Source organism: Lissotriton vulgaris, unplaced genomic scaffold (assembly GCF_964263255.1).
Source record: "Lissotriton vulgaris unplaced genomic scaffold, aLisVul1.2 SCAFFOLD_1127, whole genome shotgun sequence".
NCBI lineage: Eukaryota > Metazoa > Chordata > Amphibia > Caudata > Salamandridae > Lissotriton > Lissotriton vulgaris.
Genome location: NW_028241743.1, coordinates 120,677 through 147,357, shown reverse-complemented (window position 1 = coordinate 147,357; position 26,681 = coordinate 120,677). Strand labels below are relative to the sequence as shown.

The 26,681-nt window shown below is 42.0% G+C and overlaps 1 protein-coding gene across 1 annotated transcript in view; it reads right to left on the bottom strand.

Moving 5' to 3' along the window:
- LOC147669894 (solute carrier family 22 member 23-like) overlaps positions 1 to 26,681 on the bottom strand; it is a 214,641-nt gene that overhangs the window by 163,077 nt on the left and 24,883 nt on the right. The window contains exon 2 of the mRNA XM_086948163.1: positions 5,792 to 5,919. Coding sequence (XP_086804289.1) covers positions 5,792 to 5,919 — 128 coding nt within the window. The remainder of the gene's footprint in view (positions 1 to 5,791; positions 5,920 to 26,681) is intronic.

The window sequence follows — 26,681 nt, the reverse complement described above, 5'->3', positions numbered from 1 at the left end:
TCCAGCTGATGGAAGGGTAGACATTAGGAGAACGGGGCATGCTATGAGATGCATCACTGAAACAGCATGGCACTTATCACAGTCTGTGCTAAACCCCATCCAGATGGGCACATGCAGGAGCAGAGGGACACAAACCAGGCAGGAAGCAACCCCACCGACAGGACTCTTAGCAGCCTGGACTTTTAACATCTGGTGAGTTATAGGATGAGTTAACAGCAGTGTTTGCACTAGTGACAGCTATATCCTACTTCCCATTCCGCATACTCCCTCAAGAGCAGCGCTATAATAGCAAAGTCCTCCGCTGAACGTACCAATGTCTAACCCCTGCCCCTTTGTCTCTGAAGTTCCCCTAAATGTTTTCCTTTTTGGCTGAGAAGAGGGGTTCATAACTCGAAGGGACCTCCGAACACCATATTTAGTGCTCGCTCTGGAATCACTTGGTGAGCAGTTGGACAATAGAGACCCTCACTTGCTTTCTCCACTGTTAAGACCTACGGTGGTGTGTGTGTGTGTGTGTGTGTGTGTGTGTGTATGGGTGGGGGCACCGTTGAGTCCCTAAAGGAAGTTCCGGCTGGTAGCAGCATTTGTGCAGTTTTGAGGTGCAACTGCTGCAATCATAGGTGGCTTCTACTAGTCTCCTTGTGTAACTTAATTCCATTGAAATCTGGTACATGGAACCTGTGTGTTGATTTTTTTATTTTTTATTAATGAGCAAGTCTGAATATTACATAGATCGCATTTGCAATAATGAATGCAAGCATCAGATAGACGAGTGATGACCGCAAACTTCTTTTGTATGAATGGTGAATGCAAGTGGGAGATTGTCTGCTACCTACAGGGGAACAACAGTGACAATATGTACCCCAAGTATTTTATTCCATCCTAAACCTTCTGTCTTCAGAATCTGCGTGGTGAAAGGAGCAGCTACACAAAGGGTCTCACCAGAGAAGAGCTCAGGAGAATATACCTTGCTGGAGTCACAGGCACCAGCTCCACAAAGTCCATCCAGAGGGCAAGGCCAGGCTCCTGTATTCAGTACTCTCAGTAAGGAAGGAATTTCTGCCTTAACCATACTGGTTATATTCAATGTTTTTAATAAATCTTTTTATTGCAAAACTAAACATTGCATTACAATGACAATCATGTTCACAAAATTATGCATCGAAGTAGCGTCCGGCAATGGTTGATAAAATCTATTGATAGAACGGTATAAAGCATTCTTTTTCCCCTCATTCTGGCATTCCCGTCTCACTCATCAGATCTCTTCAGACATCCGTCCATGTCCACTCCAGTCAACTGGCATGCATATCATTCCTCTATACTCGTTCCACTTCCCCCATGACTTGTTATATTCGTGAAAAACACACTGAATCTTATTCTGAACGGCCAAGGACTGAGCATACAAGATGGACTATTCCTCAAGCAAAACATAGTTCTCCACCAATATTAACACGAGTGGAGCTTAGTGTTTCTTACATATGGAGCTGCAGGCGGACCATCGCCCGTCCTCGAGGCTAGGACCTAGCTGATTGTCCTGCTTAAGCTCTGTTGGCCTGCATGGCTGCTGTTGCGGCCTATGACTGAAGAACTCCTTAGCAGCACTAGAAGTAAAATAGGCAGGCATAGGGTGCCAGATATTCACCTCTAGCCACAAACCATGCTACAGTTGTTCCAAGTATCATCTCCAAGTACAGGGTCGCTCTGGTTTAAGTCCACACCCTCTCTTGCTCCCTGTGCCATGATATGCTTTCTTTTCTCAGCATTGTAGAAACCCAACCCCAATTTTCCCCTTTCTCTCAATTAAATAATTAACCGTGGTTGGTCGCAGAGATACAGAACGACCTTCAGTGACATTTAGCTTGGAAAAATGAGCTCTATTTGTGGTTCATCACAACTTGCCTTTGCTGAGCACAGGTCCAGCATCTAGCTAGCTAGTGCACTAGCCGGGCTCAGAAGCTAAAATATTTCCTTGGTGTTCTTGGTGTGTTCCATTTTGCATGTCGAATCTGCTGAGGGTAAGACCCGTCTTTCTCCCTTCAGTACCAAGGTCCCCCCCCCCCAAAAGACACAGAGCCATTAAACTTGGCTTATGAAATTGTTAGATTGTCCTTACATATATGGCAATACAAGAGGAGCATTTCTCTCCTCCCTAGCTCTATCACAACTAGCAAAAAAACACACAAAGTTTCAGGATTCATTTTACTGTACTTTTAATCTTGAGGAGAAGGTGTTGATGCATCACCACACTCGACTCCACAGAGACTCCACCTCGAAGGCGGCATAAAATTATTTTTCTAATCTAATCAGTCATTGAATTCAATCCATGCCATGTATCCACACCCTTTGCACTCTTTTTCATCCGATTTCCCATAAATACCTCTCAAGAGAAGCCAGTTTATATAGGTTGACAATAAATCAGGTACACATACATTAGTCACCCACCACTGCAAATCAATCCTGTGTTTTGTCCATATAGGTCTGGTCAAAGAGTTTAATCCCAAATCTTCACTCTATTTTCATCAGAGGAAGGAGGAGAGTGGGTAATGTTTCAATCCACAAACAGCTATACATGAAACCATTCTCAGAAAAAACAGTGCAATCTGAACATAGTTTCAACGCACACAAAGGTAATCCCATTTTGCAGTTAATTAGCTCCAGGATTTAGCAAACCCTTCTATTGCCTACGACACTTCAGCCATGTAGAGGCCAGTGAATGATCAATCACGTGCATCACCAAATGGATATTATATCCACGAGGCACTTACAACAATATTACCTTAAAATGTCTTGGGTTGCAATCTGCCTAATGGTTGTCCACCATCCAATCAGAGAGTTAAAGTGAAGAGAGCACCATTATGCTGTGGTATCGGAGAGGTTATTTTACAAGCTTAGTAAGACCCAGATCATATTCATCTATAGATTGTTTCAAGTGTTCCTAAGCGAGGTGTCAAGCTGTGGATTCAAAGCCAATGACAACATGATTAACCATGGGATGAAAAGCTTTCCAAACCTTTCGGAATTGGACAAGGGCTGGCTTACAGTGAATGCTAAATTGGTCATTGCTCTGTCGGGTGTTCATAGCCGACACCCGCTGAACAAATAGAAAATATAACTGTAGGGGGAGATTCCCAGAACATGGTGTAGTACATCAGACCTTCACAATCATCATTTACACTATCAAAGATATATTACATTCAAAGAAGGAGGGGTTTGAAGAGTGGTCTGCTTATCTCAGATGCACTGCCACTAATGCTAACCCGAGTCATATGTTCGCAGAGCCAACACCCCCCCCCCCCCCCACCCCACCCGCCCGCAGTGCCAAGCCTTTTTTGGGAATTACTTCAAAAGATCAGTTCAATCTGTGGAATAAACTATTATTGTCACAAGTTTCAACATTCCCGGCTTGAGGACGGCTTGATGGAAACTCGTAGCCCTTAGTCCCAGATTTGAGGAAATAATCATCTTTTTTGTTTAATTTGAGGAAGCTATTGCAAAGTCTACAATTGTCCTAATTCCCGGTAAAGTCTTCACCACTCTGCAAATACATAGCTTTAAACAAAATGTAAAATCATTGCCTCAAATGTGTTTTCGCACTATATTGATTTATTTTATGGGATTATTATTAAGGGATTCCCCTATAGATATCTGATTTCAATTTCTGTTCATATTAACCTTATTCTAATTTATACTTTTTGCAGCTCTTCAAGGTTACTAATGGCAGTCATAAATTGTCTACTGTATTCGACATTAGGCTTTCTCTTTATCGCTCTGGTATTATTCTCTATTGTTGACGGTCAACTGTATTTTTTTCTATTTTATATACCAAAAAAAAAAGTATTGCACACTGGATACTAAAAAGAACTTGGGAGATGAAAAATGTATACCTCCACACTTAGTTCCGAGTTGATTCCTTCATGGTGTGCCAGATCACAAAGTTGTCCTTAACCATTCCTAAAGGTACAATTTGATTGGCCTACTGGCTAAATTGGAGACTTTGTAATACGGAGACATGGGTCTCTCTCTATTTAAGCACTTTACAGAATCCTAGTCCAGTCACTTCATCACCCCTGTACCTCGGTTCCCTTATCTGCCTAGATTGAGAGTGCTTAGAAGTCCACCCACTCAGCCTTTTAATGCAACGCTAACCACAAAGTCTATTAACACATCTGTTTACCCTGAAAGGCGTCTCAGCTTTTGGATTTAGCCTTTTCCAAGGCTACTATAGATGGCAGGGTGAAAATGGTTGCTCCACCTCCTGGCTGACTGCATTTTCTCATAAGTTGCTCGAAGACATTTTCTGACCACAGACCTCCTTAAACACAACCTAAAGCCTTCAAAGCAAAAGGCAACACTCCTGTTTTAATGGTTTGTGATAAGCTGGGCTAGTATTAGGTATTACCTATTCTGCTGAAAATATTTACTTTGGTCTGCAATTGCTTCCTGCCTGCATAAGAGAGCAGTGCTGCGCCTCAGTATGGAAGCCTTTAACCACTGTGTGACATGGTCTTCAGGTCTCTCTCGGCCAAGCAGATATCAGGGAGAGGTGGGCTTTTATGGAAATCATGGATTTCTTTCGAGACTCAGACATCATTAGCCAAAATAATATTTTGCATCTTGGCTATTTTCCATGAGAAGTTGCTTGTGAGAAACCTTCCAAACATCGTCCAGAACAAGTCTAATTTTGGAAGAAAGACAATGGCAAATATAAGGCTTTGGAGTCCTTTTGGCAACAGAGGGAAACAAAACTCCTTCACAGGCAAATATAGTCCTTCTCCTAAATGTCATTCCGCATGCTGGTGCAATATCACATTTTATCAGCGGGTGGGCTTCAGATGGACCGGAGCCTCCTGTAATCAGAGGTTCAGAAGCTCTTCGCTCTATGAACAGTAGGTATATGAGACTGACGGGAATCAAATATCTGGTATTCTGAGAGAAAATAAAATGGATACAGTCACCAGTTTGTGGACTTAAAATGAGTAAATATGCGAGCGAAAAGAAGTTTCCATGGCCTATCTTATGATGGGGTCTTAGTACCCCAAACGAAGAACAGATTTGTACACTACACCTAGATATATGTATTTAACCATTACATTCTCGCAGTTGAAACACAAAGAATTTTCAATTGCGAACTATCCTCATCTGTTTCAAGCCCTTAAACTCCGAAATTCCTATACAGCGCTGAAGGCATGAAAAACGTCATGGCAACCCTACCAGAGCTAATCTCATTGAAGGTTACAAGTGGCTCATATGAAGACCATACTGCATGTTACTTAAACCTAGAAAGGGATTAATGAATGTAGGAGAATAAGATTTCACATCTGCCCTCAGTTTATCTTTTCTCTTTCTGAAAGCAGTGGAAAAGGGACAAATAGCAAGCCCCCCGTAAGATCAGGTTCTTTGGATTGAGGTGGGGCGGTAAGAGATGAAATGTGCATTTGCACAGACATTCATGGTGGGCTGTTGGCATCCAATCAAAGCTTCTGAGACATCAACATTTGCAAGTGTCGGTTGTTTACAGACATTGGTACAAAATGAAATGACTAGCAATGGAAGAAGAATACCCTGAAATGAAGCAAGACAATGAACCATACAACAATCAGCAGCTGGTACTCTCCATGCCAGCCTAGGGCCCCAGAATGGAGTCAAAAGATTAGGATCCTAACCCACAGTTAAAGCTTAGCACCTTAGTCCTTGCCATTTGTACAGTGTCAAAGAAGCGGTCATCAAAGCTACATTTTCTATATTCTGCCCGACAGAACAAGTAGGGTACACACAAAGTTAATTTACTCACCAGTGTATACCCCTCTGACGTCACTCGCGAGATCCACCTGGTTCCGGTGTGTGAACTGTAGCAGTAACTTCTTGGCTGTTCCATATTGCTGCGTCGCCATCAGCCACCGAACAGATTCCGGGAATATGCTTCAGAGAAGGCGATGAAAAATAACAGAGAATGTGCTACTTTACTCACAGACTGTGCGGCAGATTTAACAAAATACAAAAGTTGTACCAGTTCAAGGAAATCAGAATGAAAGAGCTTGATAATGCGAAATACATTAATGTATGTTATGTTAGTAAAGTCATTCACACAGTATTTAGTGACAGGGTAATCTCTAATCTTAAACTGTGTAAGGGTTGCAAAATCACGAGTCCATCAAGGTTTAAATACTAGTGGCGCCTTGAAGGTGACTTTAAAAGTTCTATAAGTACATTATCCTTGCTCCGGTTTTTGCTGATTAGTGTTTTAACATTTTTAGATCTGGCCTAGAGACAGCTTTAGCTGTGTTACCAGCTCAGGTCAGACAAATAAATACAAATATATGAATGTATACATAGAGACGCTTTGGGTCAGCCCGGTTCATCCATTGGTTAGTTCAACTTTCATTCACATTTTCCATCCACCCTCACAGCAAACGACATTGGGTCAACCCAAGCAGCCTTTGTCTCTTGTAGTGAGTGATTACTTTTTGCTCCATCACATGTGCAGATCTGCCCAAAAAGGAGTAAACTTCAGTGTCCGAGATGGTGACCAATAATTTAATTTGCCACTGCTTTTTTATTTTCCATCTTGATCCGGTGTTTATTTTACTCATCTTTGTATAGTTTGTTTTAGCTTACATTAATTCCAAACTGACGCTACCTTTAGTCTTTACTAATAATTGCACGTGGATAATTCCCAGGTTTTGGTGGTCGCAAGATTTCTCTTTTCTTTTTATTCATGTGGCATAGCCGTACAATAGAAAATAATAAAAGGCCATCACATCAGTTTATCCAGGCCAGGCCTATTGGTTTTGCCAATGCCGGTTAGATTAGTATTTAAAGACATAACAATTCAATTTGGAAACTAGTATAATGCCAGGGCACCGCAGTGGAAAAGATAGATATATACATTATTAATTTTAGAAACTAGTAAAAGAAATAACATCTCAAAAGAAGTGGGAAGTCCAGATAAGATGTAAGCGGGAACAGGAAGAGAAATAAAACGAATCAAAACAAGAGAGAAGGGATACAGGGACGGAGAAAGAAGGAGGGAGCGAGACATTAGAAATAGAGAGTTAGGAATGAAAGAAAGATGGAGCAATAAAGAAAGGGGACGAGAGATAGTGAGAGGGGACAAAGGGGATAGAAAGACACAATGAAGCAAGGGAGCTGAGTGAGAGGATGAGTGAATGAGAGGATGAGCGAGTGCAGATGAATGAAAGAGGGAGATCATGATAGTGTATGAGAAACTAGGCAACCACTATACAAATGCATCACCAGAGAGACATGTTGTCAGGGGCATTCTGAAAGCATAGAGGTCTAAAGTTTCTCTTGGGTTTTGAGGTGGGCATTCCAAATAGTAGGACCTCAAAACACGAGCATTCTGTGTCCAATAGAAAGGTGCAGTGTGGAGGGCCCGCGAGTCCATGGTGCGTGAGAGCAGGGTTTTGCTTTGTGGGCAGGAGACAGGTTTTAGATGTATTTGGAGATAATGAGGGACACCAAGGGTGTCCAACAGGGCCTTTTTGATGAAAGGTAGAAGCTAGGGCCGAATCTACAGGACAGTAAATTAGCAGCTTTAAAAACAAAGTTCATTTTCATAGCAATTAATGGTAAACCTGCTTCAGGGAGAGCATTAAAATGTGGTGGGCCTTGACACGACAGAAGGGACATCACAATGTGAGCTGGAGGGAGAGAAATGATCAGATCAAGACGAATGAGAGAAGTTATGGGACGCCATCTTCTGTGTCCTTTTTTTGGGGAGGGGTGAGTGATGAGAGGTCTCATGGATAACTCCATTAGGATGGTGGCGATAAGGAGTTGGCTGGGTCACCAAGCCGTATATAAACATCGACGGACAGGAAGATATTCTTGAAAGCATTGATGAGGGAGTGGGCAAACAGTAGGGATTCAGAGTGGAAGCTGCTCCTTCACAGACATGGAAGGGGGTTGGAAAGGAGCGATTGTCCATAGTTCGAATAGAAGGATGAGTTTTAGGAAAGTGAAACCACAGAGTAAGGCTTCCAAGGAGAAGAGAAGGTCTCGAGTGAAAACTGGGAATGTGTCGGTGTTTCTTAAATTTTACAGAAAGCTTCAACTTGCTAGGTACACGAACAGCATGACAAAAGACTATCGCATGGTGCACAAAAGAGTGGCATGACAATGGCATGGAAAAAGCTTTGAAGAAAGGTTCAGTTCTGAAACAATAAATTGCATATTTAAAAGCTCGACCAGGGTGAGTAACCTAGTCAAAAAATATAAGTGAGGAAGAATTACCATCCTATTTATTTAAAACATATTTTATTCGTTTTTCAAAGGGAGAAATGCCCAATATGACAATATCGATATAGTGCCAACACAACATACTTCCAGTTTACATATATCAATTGAGTATCAGTCCTATGTATACATTCAGGAAGGACAACCCAAAAAACATGGTGTCTCCCCGCTCCCTACTACTATTAACTGTCAAACCCACCCTCCCTGCCCCCCCCAGACTCACTATGATGTTAAATCCGCCAATCAACGATGAACAAATCATGATGTAACCCATGGTTGCTTGTACTCAACTTGTAGGCTTGCATTTGCAAAGAATGTTATGTCGGGTCCGCATAGGGGCCGATACTATTTGGGCCCACAGTTATCCTGCCGGGCTCCAATGTGCATTAATAGTTCAGTGAAGGTTCAGTGGAAACAAACAATTCCAACATCGCATCCCACTCCAAAGATATCTGATTTTTTTCACAACCCTCTATGTTCTTCTCTTCTAATTGCCATACTTTCAGCCCTCCCCATCAAACAACCTCCGCATGCCAATCCAAAGTAGTTGGTGGTTGCACAGATTTCCACCGTATTGTGATAGATAGTTTTGCCAGTATTAATATAAAATTTGCAAACCTGATCAGCGTTCCTTGCGACTTACGCTTTTTACCCAATCCCAATAGGCAGTATTCTATTGTATCGCTACCAACCCCAGGTGTAACTTCATTAAGGATTTTGAGGACATTCGCCCAAAATGGGGTCAGTGGTGGGCACGCCCATAACGTGTACTAATACAGCTGGTTGTGCATGGCATCTAGGACATGTATCTGTTGCACCTGGAACATTTTACTCAGTCTGTGTGGAGTCGGATACGCTTTGCGTAATATGTATTGAATCAGCTTAAATTTGGGATTACGAGATACTTTCTCGGGGTATTCCAATATCTTCTCACGGTCTATCACACATGGCATGTCTAATCTCTCCAGACCATTTGTTTCTAAACTCCTGGAGTGGGATTGCCGCCCGTGAGCGGATACTCTTAAACAACCATCTAGTTAGGTGACCCCCCTATTACCCATGAGTTATAACATATGCACGAGGTCGTGTATCTGGGGCTCCATGCCGTCATGCGACCAGGTACGTTTCACATATCTACTGATGCTAGCATGAAGAATATATAGCGAGTTGGGAACGCCCTGCTTTCAAGCATTACCATCATAGACCGTGATATGTTTTCCATGCCGGACAGGGGAAAGCTGTTTTCAAAGTGTGCAGATGCTTTCAGGCACTCAGCTGTGAGGACATGCTCTCATGTAATGCGACATGTCTTGTGAAAGATATGGATGCCCAGGTGTTTAAATGTGGCAGGAGCCCATGATAGTCGAAATGGACTATCTGGATAAAAGGTCTGACGTACTGTGATCTAATGGGAATAGAATATGCATGTCATTTCCCAGTTGACCCTTAGGCCTGAAATACTTCCAAATTCATCTAACATAGACATGACTTCCATTAGTTGTGATCTCGGGCATTTAATATGCTTTAATATGCTGTCAGCATTTAAAGAGACGGTGTGCTGAATACCCAAGATCTTGAGCCCCCTTTCAGTAACAAATTGGCAGAATTGGCATGATGAGACAGATAGAAAACTAGGATACAGGCACCACTGTCTTGTCCCTCTTCTAGTTTAGGGTGTACTCATGACCCATTTGACTCTGGCCACTGCGACAAACCCAGTAGTTCTGGCCACCCCAATATTGTAGCACCAAAACTCATTTCCTCAGGTCAACACATAAGTAATACCATACAACAACAGAGGACAGGGTTTTAGGTTTGAGGGAAATACTGGGCGCACTGCTCGGGTAACGCGCAGGAGAAATGCTGTAAGGCAGAAGGTGCATGCAGGTATGGGGCAAGTCCCTGTAACCCCTCAAAATGTGCTTAGAGGACACACTAAATATAATGAAAGCAAAACCTGCTGCACACTTATATAAAAGGCCAAGCAAAACAGATGTCTCAATGGACATAAAGTTCAAATTTCATAGGCGAAGGAGTGGACCACCAGTGTTTCAGTTCCTCTTATTGTTCATAGAAAGCCAGCCGACACGTTTTTCATCGCAAGAAAACACACTATTTCCGCGACTCCTCAGGGCTGGGGAGGATACAAAATAACGGATGGAGTACATGGTAATTTTAACAATAAGAAGGCTTTAAATAGTGACTGTATATGGTGAAAAAGTGTAAGGTGGGTGAATTGTGAATAGGTAAACAGTAACACAGTAGTGGAAGCACACAACACCAACCCTGGTACCTGTGAACGTCGTCCTGGTATGTGCAGGGAGGGAAGTGGGTCGACGGTGGATATATATTTGTGGTATCTTCAACAATTATTAAATTCACATATTGATAATACGTTTATTAAAGTGACGCAAAGGGGGGTAGATTTTTAAGGGCATGGGGATCCTAGAAACTAGTGGAGGTTATAATGTGTGAGAACGGAATATGGAAGTAAAATGGAAACCAAGGCCTTGGGATTTAACTGGGAGTGTGCATCCTACCTGTAGGTAATGGATATGTAACCACAGGTCTGTAATGCCACAAAGGGGGAAAAAAGGGAAACAGAGACAAAGGGAAACATGAGGAAGTGTTCTACAGGTGGTAGTTGGGGAAATCACACACAATAGAAAATGTGCCCCAAATGGGAGCACGTTAATTGCGACGTGATTAAAGAGAAAGAATCTCACCGCGGTGCCGGTGATAATTCCGACCCGGCTCCGCTCGAGACCGGGTTTTAGTATCTGTCAGAATACGAGTTGCGTAATTCAGAAGTACTGTTCGCCAGCGGGTATGTGGAGATTCTGTGAAGACAAGTCGACCGTGTAAGGTTCTAGTTCCTGGAGTTAAAGGTTAGCATTCTTTATTCTAGAACCTCATAGAGCCAAAAAAGGTTTATTGTGTGACTCACCTTCAATAAGCAGTGTTGCTAAATATTACAATCCTCAGGGTGAGTAACTCAGGAGTGTGTCTTTGTCCATGTATTTAAAGCGCGGGCAGTGTAGAGACTTCTAAGGCAAATAATCCCTGAGGTGGTAGTCAATATGCCACAAAGAAAGTCCACGTAGAAAATAAATGTAAGGAAAAAAGAAGGGGGGAAAAAGAAAAAACAAAGCCGAAATGTAAATCAGGCAGCTGTTATTACTTCACATTCCTATATTATTGGTTAGTGAACGTGTAGTCACTTATTTTGTCTTGGGTTTCAAATATATCCTAATGAGGTTGTGAGTATTAGATAAAGAATATAATACAAGAGTGCTAGAGCGTTAGTGGTTGGCATCACTTGCTGATGGCCAGAATAAAATTGAACATGTAGGTATCTTCCCAACTGTTAAAGTAAAGTGATCCCTGACTTATCTCAGCTCATTAGAGCGAGCCGTTGAATATAACTTAGTATTTATAGATTTATGTGACACGAAGGGAATTCTTGTTCTTACCCGTAGTACATGAAAAATATATGTAAAATATAATATTCCAACAGTGAATAGCCGAGGGAGGTCCTGATCGGTAAGAGCGTTAGCTCAATATTTGGGAATCTGTGTGGCAATGAGGGAACTGGTTTCTCACCCATAGTGCGTGAGAAACAAAACGCCAACAGTCTATTGTTGTGCGCGGTACTGATCTGAAAAAGCGTACGTTACACATGCCTTGTCCTGGCTGGCACGTTAGTTTCTCGCAGTGTATTCCGACTAATTATTACCCTTTCAGCACGAAAACAACTTTACAAGGCAGTATATCTTACCCGTAGTGTGGGGAGTAAGCCAGCGGCGATATCGCTCGGGTTCGGGTTTCGGTACCGGGTGCGGTCACGTGTCTAAGCACCCGGAAGTAAAACTAAAAACACCATGTTAAAGACCCGGATTGGGGTATCTAGAACGCTAACTTGCGTTGTATTGTTTCAATGCCGCTCGGTGACATCGGTTAGGAAGGGAGTTATGGGAAGGTGAAATTTAGTATGAACACACAGCGAGGTGATGCAAGGGCATAGTGGGATATATACAGATCTCATTGCATGCACAGTAATTTGAAATTCTTATACAGTGTAGACGATCGGATTGAATATAGAACGGAGACAAGTGGGATCATACAGAAAAAAGGTTCACGAAATTTGTAAATACAAAATTCCAAGATTAAAAATTATAACAATATCACAACATTATTATCATTAAGCAAATCAACATTGCGAAAACATTATTGCCATTACACATTACTTCTTTGTGGACAGTCTTTGCCGGGTGGAGCGAATAAATGAGAATCTAGAAATGTTTTTCATGAGAACATATTCAATTTGTACCTTAGCATTGCCTCATGTAGGTCTCACATTGAGTCCTCATACATTAAATCACTTCTGGATAAGGACCTCTCAATTTCTTACTGGTATCTCAGTGGAGATAAGAGATATACAATTGCCAGTTCTGTAGTAGTTGGAGTTATGCTCAGTTACACTCAGGATGAGGGAAAAAGGGGACCTGAATAAAAGACGTATTTAATTAGTCAAAACACAAGGAAGTGGCCTGGTCCAAAAAGACTGTAAGTGTGCCGTAACTGAACTAGAACCCTAAAACCATTAGTAACACTAGAAGTGATAACCCAGGGCGGGTAAAGAAATTCCCATCAGCCCACCCATTTGGTGGAGTGTCGTCACGTGGGAGATGTCATCAATCCAACTCTCAAACAATGCACCTAGTAATGGTGCGGAGAAGGATTATCATGATGTAAATCCAGACCACTGGGCTTCACTGGTGATGCTAATGGGGTGCAGTGCAAGTGAAAAATTAAGTGAAAAAAGTGAAAATAAAATTGACTCCAAGGACCAAAATTAAGTTTAATCAGTATGGTGCTAGGGTCAACATTAAAAATGCCAAAATAGTTTGAAATAATAACTATATGTAGGCAAAGTGAGTGGAGGTCGACATGTTTCAGCTAAACTGACTATTGGTCTAAGCTTTCTTCAGGACCATTTGAGAAACTGCGACTGCAAATCAAAACAAAAACATTATAACTGTGCACGCTATATGCTGGATACATCCTACCAGTTCCTCTGAGCCCAGATGTATACTGGAGGGAATCCAGAACTCGCAATATCTCCTATAAAAAAAGGATAGGCGTGCATCAGGTAATATAGTGTGTAACGGTATTATGGAAACAAAGAACAAATTACAAAGCACACAAACAGTGCGGTGGAGAATGTCTCTCCCCGCTGGCAGGACAAACACTAGATCCTGTCTATGTAAACACGTGTATACAATCACGCACATAGGTAAAAGTGTAATGACTTACCCAGCATTGTGTGGGAGTACGCCCCACCTCACCCGGCACCTACTCGGGAAGAAGGAGGCCCCGCTCTATTTAGGATGGAAATGTAAAAAAGGACCTCAGAAAAATATCAAAGGGACTTATGACCAAAACGTTTTTATTTCCAGTACTCTCCTAACAGAACCTAGTTATGTAAAGAGAAAAGACTCAACCTCATTTTTAGCAAATGGCCAAAACTATGCAGTAAAAGGTTAAGAGAGAGTCTCTGAAGAAAAGCAAAACTCAGAGGACTCTTCTAGGCGTTAAGATGACGAAAAAGTGACTACAAGTAAAGGAAGGGGCAGTGAGATGTAATGCCCTACCTGTCCGTCGGTACCTCTACACCAGCGTCCGAGAGGGAGTGGAGGTGACTCACTCTTGGACGCGCATGCCTATTTATATCTGTATTAATTGAATAATGAGCTGCAGCTGTGGCGGATATTATCGTGGAATTGCCGCGTTAATGAGACACTATCGTCGATCTGCGCATGCGCTATGAATAGCAGGTAGACTGCGCATGCGTCGACACAAAGTTTACTGACGCTAGTCTGCGCATGCGCTGTGCGTTCGAGTCAAGTGGACTGCGCATGCGTCGACGACGGGTTGCTGTTGGTAATGCAACCCCTCGCACAAATGCGTTGTGTGGAATACTAACTGACTTCGCGCATGTCGGGTCAAGACTAGACCGATGTTAAAGACGCTGTCTGGTAACTTATTAAGTTAACTATGCACGAAAGAACCCAAAATTGAACAGCATGCGCTTACCAAAGTATATATTTCTGTAGCGCATCACCGAGGGCAAAAAGATTGAAATAAGGAACAGTGTGCCTAACTCAATAAAGAGATTAACCACAATACAATATATGGGATTTATAAGATTCAGGATCCCAATAAAATTATTATGTTGAAACGGTCAGGAAATACCAGGACTAATAGATTACAGCAATGTCCATGGTATATCATCATTCAGGCCTTGAATGTGGCTCTTCAGAAGGAAAACCCACTTCTGTTCTTTCTTGAACAAAAATTTGGGCACATCACTGATGTGTGCTGGGATATATGGCTGTTCAAGAATGACCCATTTAATTTCATCAGCAGTGTGTTTGTGGTCTAAAAAATGATTTGTTAATTTGGTGGCCTGTTTATGACATCTAATAGTGCTCTTATGCTCCCCTATTCTTATTTTGATCTTACGGGTGGTGTAGCCTACATATCTTAACCCTTTCCATGCTCATGACGAGCTCAGCTCGTCATGAGGCACAGTGGAGCTGTGCTGATGACGAGCTGAGCGCGTCATGAAATCATGTAAATCTGAATTCTTCAGCACCGGAGGGGAAAATGGGCAGCAGCGATGTGGTTAAGGAACAAGGACAGGTTATCATGTAAATGACGTTGTCAGTATTACAATTTGTGTGTTTAAGTAACCATGTTCTACCTGTCCCTATATCGACTGTAGTAGTTTTTTCAGTCTGGGGGCATACACTACATGACCCACATGGATGATGGCCAGAAACCGGTGGAAGGTTCCATAGGGTTGTTGAGTTGTCAGTCTTGGATGTCCTTGGTCTAGTGTGGACAAGAGTATCACGCAGACTAGGTGCCCTTTTAAATGCAAAAAGTGGTAAAGGAAGATTTGCATCAGTACTGTTCAAAATCGCCCAGTGTTTGCGGACCAGTTTTTGAACTGGGTTGGACATAGTATTGAATGTGCTGACAAATGTCAGTCGTTCTGTTGGTGGTTTCGCTGGATGTCTTTCAATAAGTGCCTCGCGGTTATTATTCGAGGCACGCTTCCATGCTTTGTTTACAAGATGCTTGGGATAATGGCGTTCCTTTAGGTGGGTGGCTAATACAGTAGCATGCTTCTTGAACAGTTCTTTAGATGAATAGTTCCTCTTGACTCGGAGGAACTGACCCACAGGGAGGTTCTCCCTCAGGGAACGTGGGTGATGGCTGCTAAACGACAAGAGTGAGTTTCTTGCCATGGGTTTCGTGAAAAGCTCACTTCTAAGACTACCATCTTCAGGGAAGATAGATAAATCTAAGAATGGAAGTCTTACATGACTATATTCAAGTGTGAATTTAAGGTGTGGATTGCATTCATTAAGCCATGTATGAAAAGCCTGAACTTCAATAACGGAGCCTCGCCACACCACCAGAACATCATCTATATACCTCTTCCATAGCACCAGATGGTCAAAGAATGGGTTGCTATGGTTGAGGATATGATTCTGTTCCAGTTGATGTACATAAAGGTTGGCCAGGCTCGGGGCAAAGACACTCCCCATGGAGGTCCCGGAGATCTGTAGAAATAGTTGTTCTTCAAATTTAAAGTAGTTTTTCTTCATTGCCAGTTCTGCAAGAGATAGAATGAAATTGACTGGGGTTATACTGTCAAGATCTTCCATTGATAAAAGACCTCTAATTGCATCTAGCGTATCCTGTTGAGGTATACAAGTATAGAGTGATTCTACATCAAAACTGACCATGAGGTCAGTCTCCACATTGTATTCTATGGTTGGTAATAGTCTGAGAACATCAGCCGTATCCTCTAAGTATGTAGGCATTTTCTTAACTAGAGGTCTGAGGAAATGATCTACGAGAGTGGTTCCAGAAGGGAACCAATCCCTGAAATAATGGGACGGCCTGGTGGTGGTCTTGTGGCTTTGTGGATCTTGGGAAGACAGTAAAAACCTGGAATAATGGGTTTCTCTGTAACAAGGAATCTAGCTTCCTGAGGTGTAATCCACCCTTCAGTATTCCCTTCGTTCACCAAGGTTTTGATTTCAGTGAGTAAGATCTGGGTGGGATCTGTAGTCAGACGTTGGTAGAATTTGTCGTCATTATCCAGCTGTCCGAGACATTCCTGACGGTACTGCTCCAAATCCATAATCACAGTGGCTCCCCCTTTGTCCGCAGGTTTTATGATAATTGACGGATCTTGCGAGAGATTTTTAACCGCCTGTTCTAGTTTGGAAAAATTGTGGAACGTTCTCCGTTCAGTATCTTGCAACTGTGAGATATCGTGTCTGACTGCCTGTTCAAAGGTGGTAACAAGGGAAGGAACTTGGTGACTCAAAGGAGTGAAGGTGGAAGGAGGACGTAGTCCTGTGTTATTAACTACAACATCTCCTGATTGAGAGTCTTCAGTTCTGTCTTTAAAGAAAAAGTGAAGACGCACTTGGCGAAAAAACTTTTCAAGTTCCGTTCTCAAAAGGAACGGGTCTCCTTCATTTGTTGGCACAAAGCCTAGACCTCTCTCCAAGACTGACTGTTCAACTAGAGTAAGGATACGGGAGCTAAGATTGACAATTAAACTCCTGTCGCCTCTGCACTGTTGCTCTGTTGAGCTGCTTTCCTGCTCCGGGTGATGGGGAACGTCTGGTCGGCTTCCCAATGGACAGTTTGTGGTCCTTTTCTTCTTCCCCTGTTCTGGCCCCGGCCACGTCCTAAAAAAGGCTGGTTGGGGAAAAACTGGGGAAAAGGAGTAAATGCATTCATTTGTTGCGTGAATGGCGGCTGTGGTTGAAAACCCCATGGCCCTGGTGGCCACCAGGGACCAGGATGCTGGTAATTACCTGGATTATACATCCAGTTTTTTCGGATATATGATGTTACAACGCGGACTTTTACACCGCATACCGTTACAACGCGGTTTTTACAACGCGGATACTGTAACAACGCATGTATTTACAACGCATTTTTTTACAACGCAGGTACCTTTACAACGCAGACCATTACAACGTAAGTATTGGTAAGTATATATTAATATTAATAATATAATAGTAACTTAATATTAAAAGTATAATTGAATGTAATTTTAAATAATGTAATTTCCGTTAATTAATTTAAATTTAAATTGATATTACTTTATTTTTACCATGTACCCCTGTACCCCAGAAACTCAAAACTGACCCTAAACCCCAAAAATAAAATAAAGTAATTTTATGAAATATAATTAAAATTAATTATTGTAAATTAAAAAAATTATAACTTTATTTTTACCCTGTACCCCTGTACCCCAAAAACTCAAAACTGACCCTCAACCCCAAAAATAATGCAATGTAATTTAATTTAATTTATTTACTATTAAATAATTTGATTTAAAATTAAATTTAATTTATTTTTACCCTGTACCCCAAAAACTGAAAACTGACCCTGAACCCTAAAAATACCCCTTTACCCAAAACTGAAAACTGACCCTGAACCCTAAAAATACCCCTTTACCCAAAAACTGAAAACTGTCCCTGAACCCTAAAAATACCCCTTTACCCAAAAACTGAAAACTGACCCTGAACCCTAAAAATACCCCTTTACCCAAAAACTAAAAACTGACCCTGAACCCTAAAAATACCCCTTTACCCAAAAACTGAAAACTGACCCTGAACCCTAAAAATACCCCTTTACCCAAAAACTGAAAACTGACCCTAAACCCTAAAAATACCCCTTTACCCAAAAACTGAACACTGACCCTGAACCCTAAAAATACCCCTTTACCCAAAAACTAAAAACTGACCCTGAACCCTAAAAATACCCCTTTACCCAAAAACTGAAAACTGACCCTGAACCCTAAAAATACCCCTTTACCCAAAAACTAAAAACTGACCCTGAACCCTAAAAATACCCCTTTACCCAAAAACTGAACATTGACCCTAACCCCTAAAAATACCCCTTTACCCCAAACATATAACATTTAAAATATAACTATATACTTACCAATACTTACATTGTAATGGTATGCGTTGTAAAGGTACCTGCGTTGTAAAAAAATGCGTTGTAAAAACATGAGTTGTAAAAACATGAGTTGTAATGGATGCGTTGTAACAGTAGTGCGTTGTAAAAAATGCGTTGTAACAGGTGCACACCGAAAAAACTACTACAGTCGATATAGGGACAGGTAGAATATGGTTACTTAAGAAACACACAAATTGTAATACTGACAACGTCATTTACATGATAACCTGTCCTTGTTCCTCAAGATATGTAGGCTACACCACCCGTAAGATCAAAATAATAATAGGGGAGCATAAGAGCACTATTGGATGTCATAAACAGGCCACTAAATTAACAAATCATTTTTTAGACCACAAACACACTGCTGATGAACTGAAATGGGTCATTCTTGAACAGCCATATATCCCAGCACACATCAGTGATGTGCCCAAATTTTTGTTCAAGAAAGAACAGAAGTGGGTTTTCCTTCTGAAGAGCCACATTCAAGGCCTGAATGATGATATACCATGGACATTGCTGTAATCTATTAGTCCTGGTATTTCCTGACCGTTTCAACATAATAATTTTATTGGGATCCTGAATCTTATAAATTCCATATATTGTATTGTGGTTCATCTCTTTATCGAGTTAGGCACACTGTTCCTTATTTCAATCTTTTTGCCCTCGGTGATGCGCTACAGAAATATATACTTTGGTAAGCGCATGCTGTTCAATTTTGGGTTCATTCGTGCATAGTTAACTTAATAAGTTACCAGACAGCGTCATTAACATCGGTCTAGTCTTGACCCGACACGCGAAGTCAGTTAGTATTCCACACAACGCATGCATGCGAGGGGTTGCATTACCAACAGCAACCCGTCGTCGACGCATGCGCAGTCCACTTGACTCGAACGCACAGCGCATGCGCAGACTAGCGTCAGTAAACTTTGTGTCGACGCATGCGCAGTCTACCTGCTATTCATAGCGCATGCGCAGATCGACGGTAGTGTCTCATTAACGCGGCGATTCCACGATAATATCCGCCACAGCTGCAGCTCATTATTCAATTAATACAGATATAAATAGGCATGCGCGTCCAAGAGTGAGTCACCTCCACTCCCTCTCGGACACTGGTGTAGAGGTACCGACGGACAGGTAGGGCATTACATCTCACTACCCCTTCCTTTACTTGTAGTCACTTTTTCGTCATCTTAACGCCTAGAAGAGTCCTCTGAGTTTTGCTTTTCTTCAGAGACTCTCTCTTAACCTTTTACTGCATAGTTTTGGCCATTTGCTAAAAATGAGGTTGAGTCTTTTCTCTTTACATAACTAGGTTCTGTTAGGAGAGTACTGGAAATAAAAACGTTTTGGTCATAAGTCCCTTTGATATTTTTCTGAGGTCCTTTTTTACATTTCCATCCTAAATAGAGCGGGGCCTCCTTCTTCCCGAGTAGGTGCCAAGTGAGGTGGGGTGTACTCCCACACAATGCTGGGTAAGTCATTACACTTTTACCTATGTGCGTGATTGTATACACGTGTTTACATAGACAGGATCTAGTGTTTGTCCTGCCAGCGGGGAGAGACATTCTCCACCGCACTGTTTGTGTGCTTTGCAATTTGTTCTTTGTTTCCATAATACCGTTACACACTATATTACCTGATGCACGCCTATCCTTTTTTTATAGGAGATATTGCGAGTTCTGGATTCCCTCCAGTATACATCTGGGCTCAGAGGAACTGGTAGGATGTATCCAGCATATAGCGTGCACAGTTATAATGTTTTTGTTTTGATTTGCAGTCGCAGTTTCTCAAATGGTCCTGAAGAAAGCTTAGACCAATAGTCAGTTTAGCTGAAACATGTCGACCTCCACTCACTTTGCCTACATATAGTTATTATTTCAAACTATTTTGGCATTTTTAATGTTGACCCTAGCACCATACTGATTAAACTTAATTTTGGTCCTTGGAGTCAATTTTATTTTCACTTTTTTCACTTAATTTTTCACTTGCACTGCACCCCATTAGCATCACCAGTGAAGCCCAGTGGTCTGGATTTACATCATGATAATCCTTCTCCGCACCATTACTAGGTGCATTGTTTGAGAGTTGGATTGATGACATCTCCCACGTGACGACACTCCACCAAATGGGTGGGCTGATGCGAATTTCTTTACCCGCCCTGGGTTATCACTTCTAGTGTTACTAATGGTTTTAGGGTTCTAGTTCAGTTACGGCACACACAGTCTTTTTGGACCAGGCCACTTCCTTGTGTTTTGACAGTTATAGTAAGGGCGCAAGTGGTTTTGGTCGTTAAATATGCCCTGTTGACCCTCCCCACAGTAATTTTTTAGTATTTAATTAGTCACCTAAAAAATATTGCATCTCCTGATCAAAGTTCAAGCCATGGTCTACACTCCGGAGACGGAGAATCCACATAGCTTCTAAGCGTCTAAGTCCCCTATTGCCACCTCTTATCCCTGGTGGTACTGTGTCTATCCCGTAAAAGGATACTCTTTTGTCCAAACTCTGGTCAAAGCATGCAGCCGCATGCAATGCCACCGGATATCTGGGATCTTGTTTGTGAATAGCTCTGATGTGTTCCGCTATTCTGTCTTTCAGGGGGCGGATGGTGCTGCCCACATATACTTTTTTACAAACACATTCAATAATGTAAACTACAAAGCGTGTAGTGCAGTTGATGTTAGTCTTGATAATGAATTTGGTCCCCTTTGTGTCATAGAATTCTTTTGTCTTGTGTTTGGCCCAACGGCACATGGAGCAAAATCCACATTTAAAGAAGCCAATGTTTCTTACTGTAAGCCAAGCATCAGTGGTTGTGTCTCGCGGAATGGTAGGACTGAGCCTATTTCGTAGTGTCCTTCCTCTTCTATATGTGATTTGTGGATGTTCTCCTATGTACTCTTGGATGCTTTTGTCAGCTCTTAAAATATTCCAATGTTTAGTGAAACTCCTGCGAAGTGATCTGTGTTGGCTGTTGTAATCCGTGATCATTCTAATTTTTGGGGAATTTGTTTCCGTGTTTGTATGTTTACTCTTGAGTGTGTCTGCCCTTGTAATTTTCTTAACACGAGTAGGGCTTTATGAAGTAACTCATCTGAGTACCCTCTTTTCTTGAAACGTGTATTCATTACCCTCAAGTTGAGAAAAAAATCTTTGTCATCGCTAGTTTCTGCGTGCTCTTAGAAATTCACCATATGGAATGGTGTTGATTTGGTGTGGTGGGTGGGCGCTGTCTGCATGTAGGATCGCATTGCAGGCAGTGCTTTCTCTAAAGAGTCTACGGTTAGGTTTATTGTCGGAAATATATATTTCCAGATCAAGGAATTCTACTTTGTCCAAACTAGCCTCGATGGCGATACTCATGTCCCACGTGTTGTAGTTCAAATGTTTATGAAAGTCCATCAAATGGTCATGTGTACCCGACCAGATTAAAAAGCAGTCGTCTATGCATCTTCCCCAAAATACTAGCGAGTCTACAAATGACGCATCCTTGGTGCCCCAAATCAGGTCTTTTTCAAGTGTGCCCATAAACAAATTCGCGAAAGAAGGGGAAAATTTAGAGCCCATGGCTACACCTTTTGTCTGAGTTCCATCATGGAGACCAACATGTTTGTGTGTTGCCACATAGTGGCTGGTCGATTCTGTAGGACTTTGGTTATTGTGTCCAACCCTAGTTCTGGTTTGATACTAGTATACAGTGCCACCACATCCATAGTTACTAAAATATTGCCTGGTTGCCACTGTAGATCGGAGAGAAGGCTCAGAATATGTTTCGTATCTTGGATGAAAGAAGGAAGATTGCGTACAAGGGGCCCTAAAAATAAGTCTACGTACTCCGATAATCTTTCAGTTCGTCCCCCTATACTTTTTCCTTACATTTATCTTCTACGTGGACTTTTTGTCGCATATTGACTATCACCTCAGGGACTATTTGCCTTAGAAGTCTCTACACTGCCCGCGCTTTAAATACATGGACAAAGACACACTCCTGAGTTACTCACCCTGAGGATTGTAATATTTAGCAACACTGCTTATTGAAGGTGAGTCACACAATAAACCTTTTTTGGCTCTATGAGGTTCTAGAATAAAGAATGCTAACCTTTAACTCCAGGAACTAGAACCTTACACAGTTGACTTGTCTTCACAGAATCTCCACATACCCGCTGGAGAACAGTACTTCTGAATTACGCAACTCGTATTCTGACATACTAAAACCCGGTCTCGAGCGGAGCCGGGTCGGAATTATCACCGGCACCGTGGTGAGATTCTCTTTAATCACGTCGCAATTAACGTGCTCCCATTTGGGGCACATTTTCTATTGTGTGTGATTTCCCCAACTACCACCTGTAGAACACTTCCTCATCTTTCCCTTTGTCTCCGTTTCCCTTTTTTCCCCCTTTGTGGCATTACAGACCTGTGGTTACAGATCCATTACCTACAGGTAGGATGCACACTCCCAGTTAAATCCCAAGGCCTTGGTTTCCATTTTACTTCTATATTCAGTTCTCCCACATTATAACCTCCACTAGTTTCTAGGATCCCCATGCCCTTACAAATCTACCCCCTTTGCGTCACTTGAATAAACGTATTATCAATATGTGAATTTAATAATTGTTGAAGATACCACAAATATATATCCACCGTCGACCCACTTCCCTCCCTGCACATACCAGGACGACGTTCACAGGTACCAGGGTTGGTGTTGTGTGCTTCGACTACTGTGTTACTGTTTACCTATTCACAATTCACTCACCTTACACTTTTTCACCATATACAGTCACTATTTAAAGCCTTCTTATTGTCAAAATTACCATGTACTCCATCAGTTATTTTGTATCCTCCCCAGCCCTGAGGAGTCGCGGAAATAGTGTGTTTTCTTGCGACGAAACAAGTGTCGGCTGGCTTTCTATGAATATAAGAGGAACCGAAACACTCGTGGTCCACTGCTTCGCCCATGAAATTTGAACTTTATGTCCATTGAGACATCTGTTTTGCTTGGACTTTTATATAAGTGTGCAGCAGGTTTTGCTTTCACATAAGTAATACCATCCTAGCAAACCAAATGCTTTCTCAATATCGAAAGTGCGCACAACGACTAATGTGTCATCATCTGGACCACAGGACATGATATGCAAAAGCAGCCTTAAATTAAGGGAGGTGCTGCGACTTGGAATGAATCCACTCTGATCCTCGTGCGCCAATAAAGTGAGAACCTCCTGCATTCTATTCCAGATAATTTTAGTTAGTGTATACGTTTAAGAGATACAGGAGTCTACAAGAGGTTGCATCTAGTGAGCCTTTCTTGTGCTTAAGGAATACCACTATAATTTCTCTTGTAGTTTGTGGCCCTTAGAGAGTAATTCTCTAAGGGCTACGGGAGCATAGAATAGCATATAACATTTCATAATAGGTCTTAAATACGCCATTGTCAGACAGGGTTAATCAAGGCACCCGCTTGGATTTCTAGTTGCGTCAGCTGTGATGCAATCTATTCTGACGTCAGCAAAGACACCAGAAATCTACCAGTTTTATCTCCCTCAGCATACCTTCCAGCACAGTAGGACTTAAATTAAAAACACCTCAGTCTTTCAAGCAGTATTGTGTAGGATGTTTGGGCCTCCCTCAGTCTCTGATCCTGCATCAAGTTATGTACAATGTCTCTCAGTTCATCTAATATCTTTTACTAGCAATGTAGCTTTCCGTTTGGTTATAGTTATTCATACTCGCTAGCTGCCAGCTCAAAGACCTTTGATTCAATACTCTCCCTACTAGCCGCACTTTTGTTCTCCAAAAAGTGTGGTCAATGGTGTTTCCAATTGTGCCACAAAGATCTGTATCTGTCAGAATTGCTCAGTTAGCAGAGGGGTCCACTTTCCCAAAGGGACAGTGCACCATATTAGACTATTAGGTCAGAAAGAGACTTCCCTTTGGTCTGGTTTGTCAAATCCCACACTCAATTCTCACTCTTACATTGTTCACAATGGTAAACATCTGGACCTAAACGGCCAGAGCCACGCATTCCAGAAACCAACAAGCTCAACCATGTTTGCCCAAACAACGCATTTGCGTGGTTAAGGCTCTAGTGTTCGGGATGGGTGGGGGACTCGAAACAGGAATGTCGCAATGGGAATCGGACACAAACCGGTAAGTAGGGCTTGGGTAGGGTCTGGGGGGGTCACTTGAGGCGGTAGGGCGGTGGCAAGTTTTTAGGGCTCAGTGAGGGGGTAGGGTGTCAGGGCACTTTTATGGAGGGGCAAGTTTTTAGGGCTCAGGGCAGGAGGAGGGGGTTGAGGTAGCATTAAGGGCTGGGTTTTTAGTAGTATATAAGGAATGGGGGTTTTAGGGCGGGGCAGGTAGGGGTTTTGTAATTTAGTACTTAGGGCTGGGGCAGGGAGGGGCTTTTAATTTAGGGCTTAGGTAGTGGACAGGTATGAGGTTTGTAATTTAGGGCTCAGGGTGGGGAGGCAGGTAGGGGTTTCGAAATGTAGGGTGTAGGGCGGGGGCAGGGGGGGGGTCACAGTAGTGACAAACTTAGCCACGCATACACCCTTAAGATTCATGCCTTTACCATGAAATTGCGTGTTAAAGGCATGTGTGGTAAAGTCGCATTCCTGGTTTGGGTTTTGTGGAAGAGGCATGCGTGGTTGAGGTTTGCGTGCCTCTATCATACAACCGTTCACAATTAACACTATGTACACCCCCGGTCACATTGAGTACCACACCAATATGATGTTGAAAAATATTGTCACTTTATTTATAGACAAATCACCAAGTCTCTCGTTCAATCACGCAACGCATTTATTACACTAAATCTGATAGGAAGTGAAGGAAACAGTGAGTATTCATTTTCGTAAAATACTCTGTGTAACGAGCAACGATTATAACAAATTAGTGGTTGAAAAGACACGTTATTGCGAAGTGTCTTTAATTGTGTATCAGGACACAAAAGAAGAACATTTAGTTAGAGAGTTATATAAGGTTTTTAACCAGGGTTTTTGTGCAATTTTTAAACATAGTGACAGTGATTTTATTTTGTGATACGTAAATGAAATGTGACAAACTTCTTTTATATGAGACTTGGTGATTTTTTTAAATAATGTGACCATATTTTTCAATATCATATGGGTGGGGTACTAAATGTGACCGGTGGTGTACACAGAGTATTGATCGTGAACAAAGTAAGTGTGAGAAGTGTGTGTGGTATTTGGCAAACAGGCCCAAAGGGAAGTCTCTTTCTGAACTCAGTCAGGGTAGCTGCCTGTAGTTGCCAAAACCCTTGATCCAGGTGTCAAGGGTCTGTCCCAAGCCATCCAAAGCGTTTTTCTGTTTTACCTACAGTTCTTGTCCAGAGCCCAACTTTGTCTCTACTACCATATCATTTAGGCACATGGGAAAAGGATGAGTCCTACAATGGTCCCGAGTGAGACACCATCCATGCATGACGCATATTCAAGTGCTCTGGTGAATGAAACATAACTTTCAAATTACTTGCCGATGGCAGAAGTGAGTGTGATCTGTCCAAATCAATATCATTAACACAGTTATAGTCCCTCCTCGCGATATTAAGAAGCAGACCTCAATGTCCACCACCCAAGAGGAGATGCACTATTATTAATTGTACATCCTTGTTTGCAAACAATGCATCAATTTCCCATGAGGCACCTGGTCTGACCTATATTAGTGCCCTTCAAGCATAAGATGAAAAACCTTTTGCCATATGCCTTTCCTCTCCATAGTTTTGATAATTTCTGTTTCTTTGAAAGATGCGTCTCTTGTAGGAAAACAAAATAATTCTTACCTCTTTTTTTCAAGTAGTACAATACACTTGCATCACATTCAAAGTCAGAAACCTGTACATCTAGGAACTTAGCCTCACATATGTATATACAGTAGTTCGAATAAAGGATTCCCATCTCCTTAACATCAGTCCAACTCATCTGCAAAATATTCTGTACAGTAGCTATCTGACCTTTCAGCACATACAATTCTTCTTCCACTCTGCCAAATCTGCATTTCAGCCAGGCAAGACTGAAATACCACCCACCCGGCTCGAGGGAATTCCATATATCTTGTCAGAAGCACACCAAGTAGTAATGAAGACCACCTCCACCCCCGGGGCTGATAATGAAATCCACCAGCCCAAACAAGTCAACCATCCCTGAGGTTCTGTAATTCTCGAGTCTGACTCCATTTTGTTCTGTGCCACCATTTTGTGTTGCCCTCACGTAGGCCTGTGAAGGTAGCCTGGCGAATAAAGTGCCCTGGCCTTCTTAGTTCATGTATACATTAACTAAGGTTTCGTTTTGACTCTGAAATGAACTGTAAGAAACTGACCTCTTCACCTGAAACGGACCTCGCAA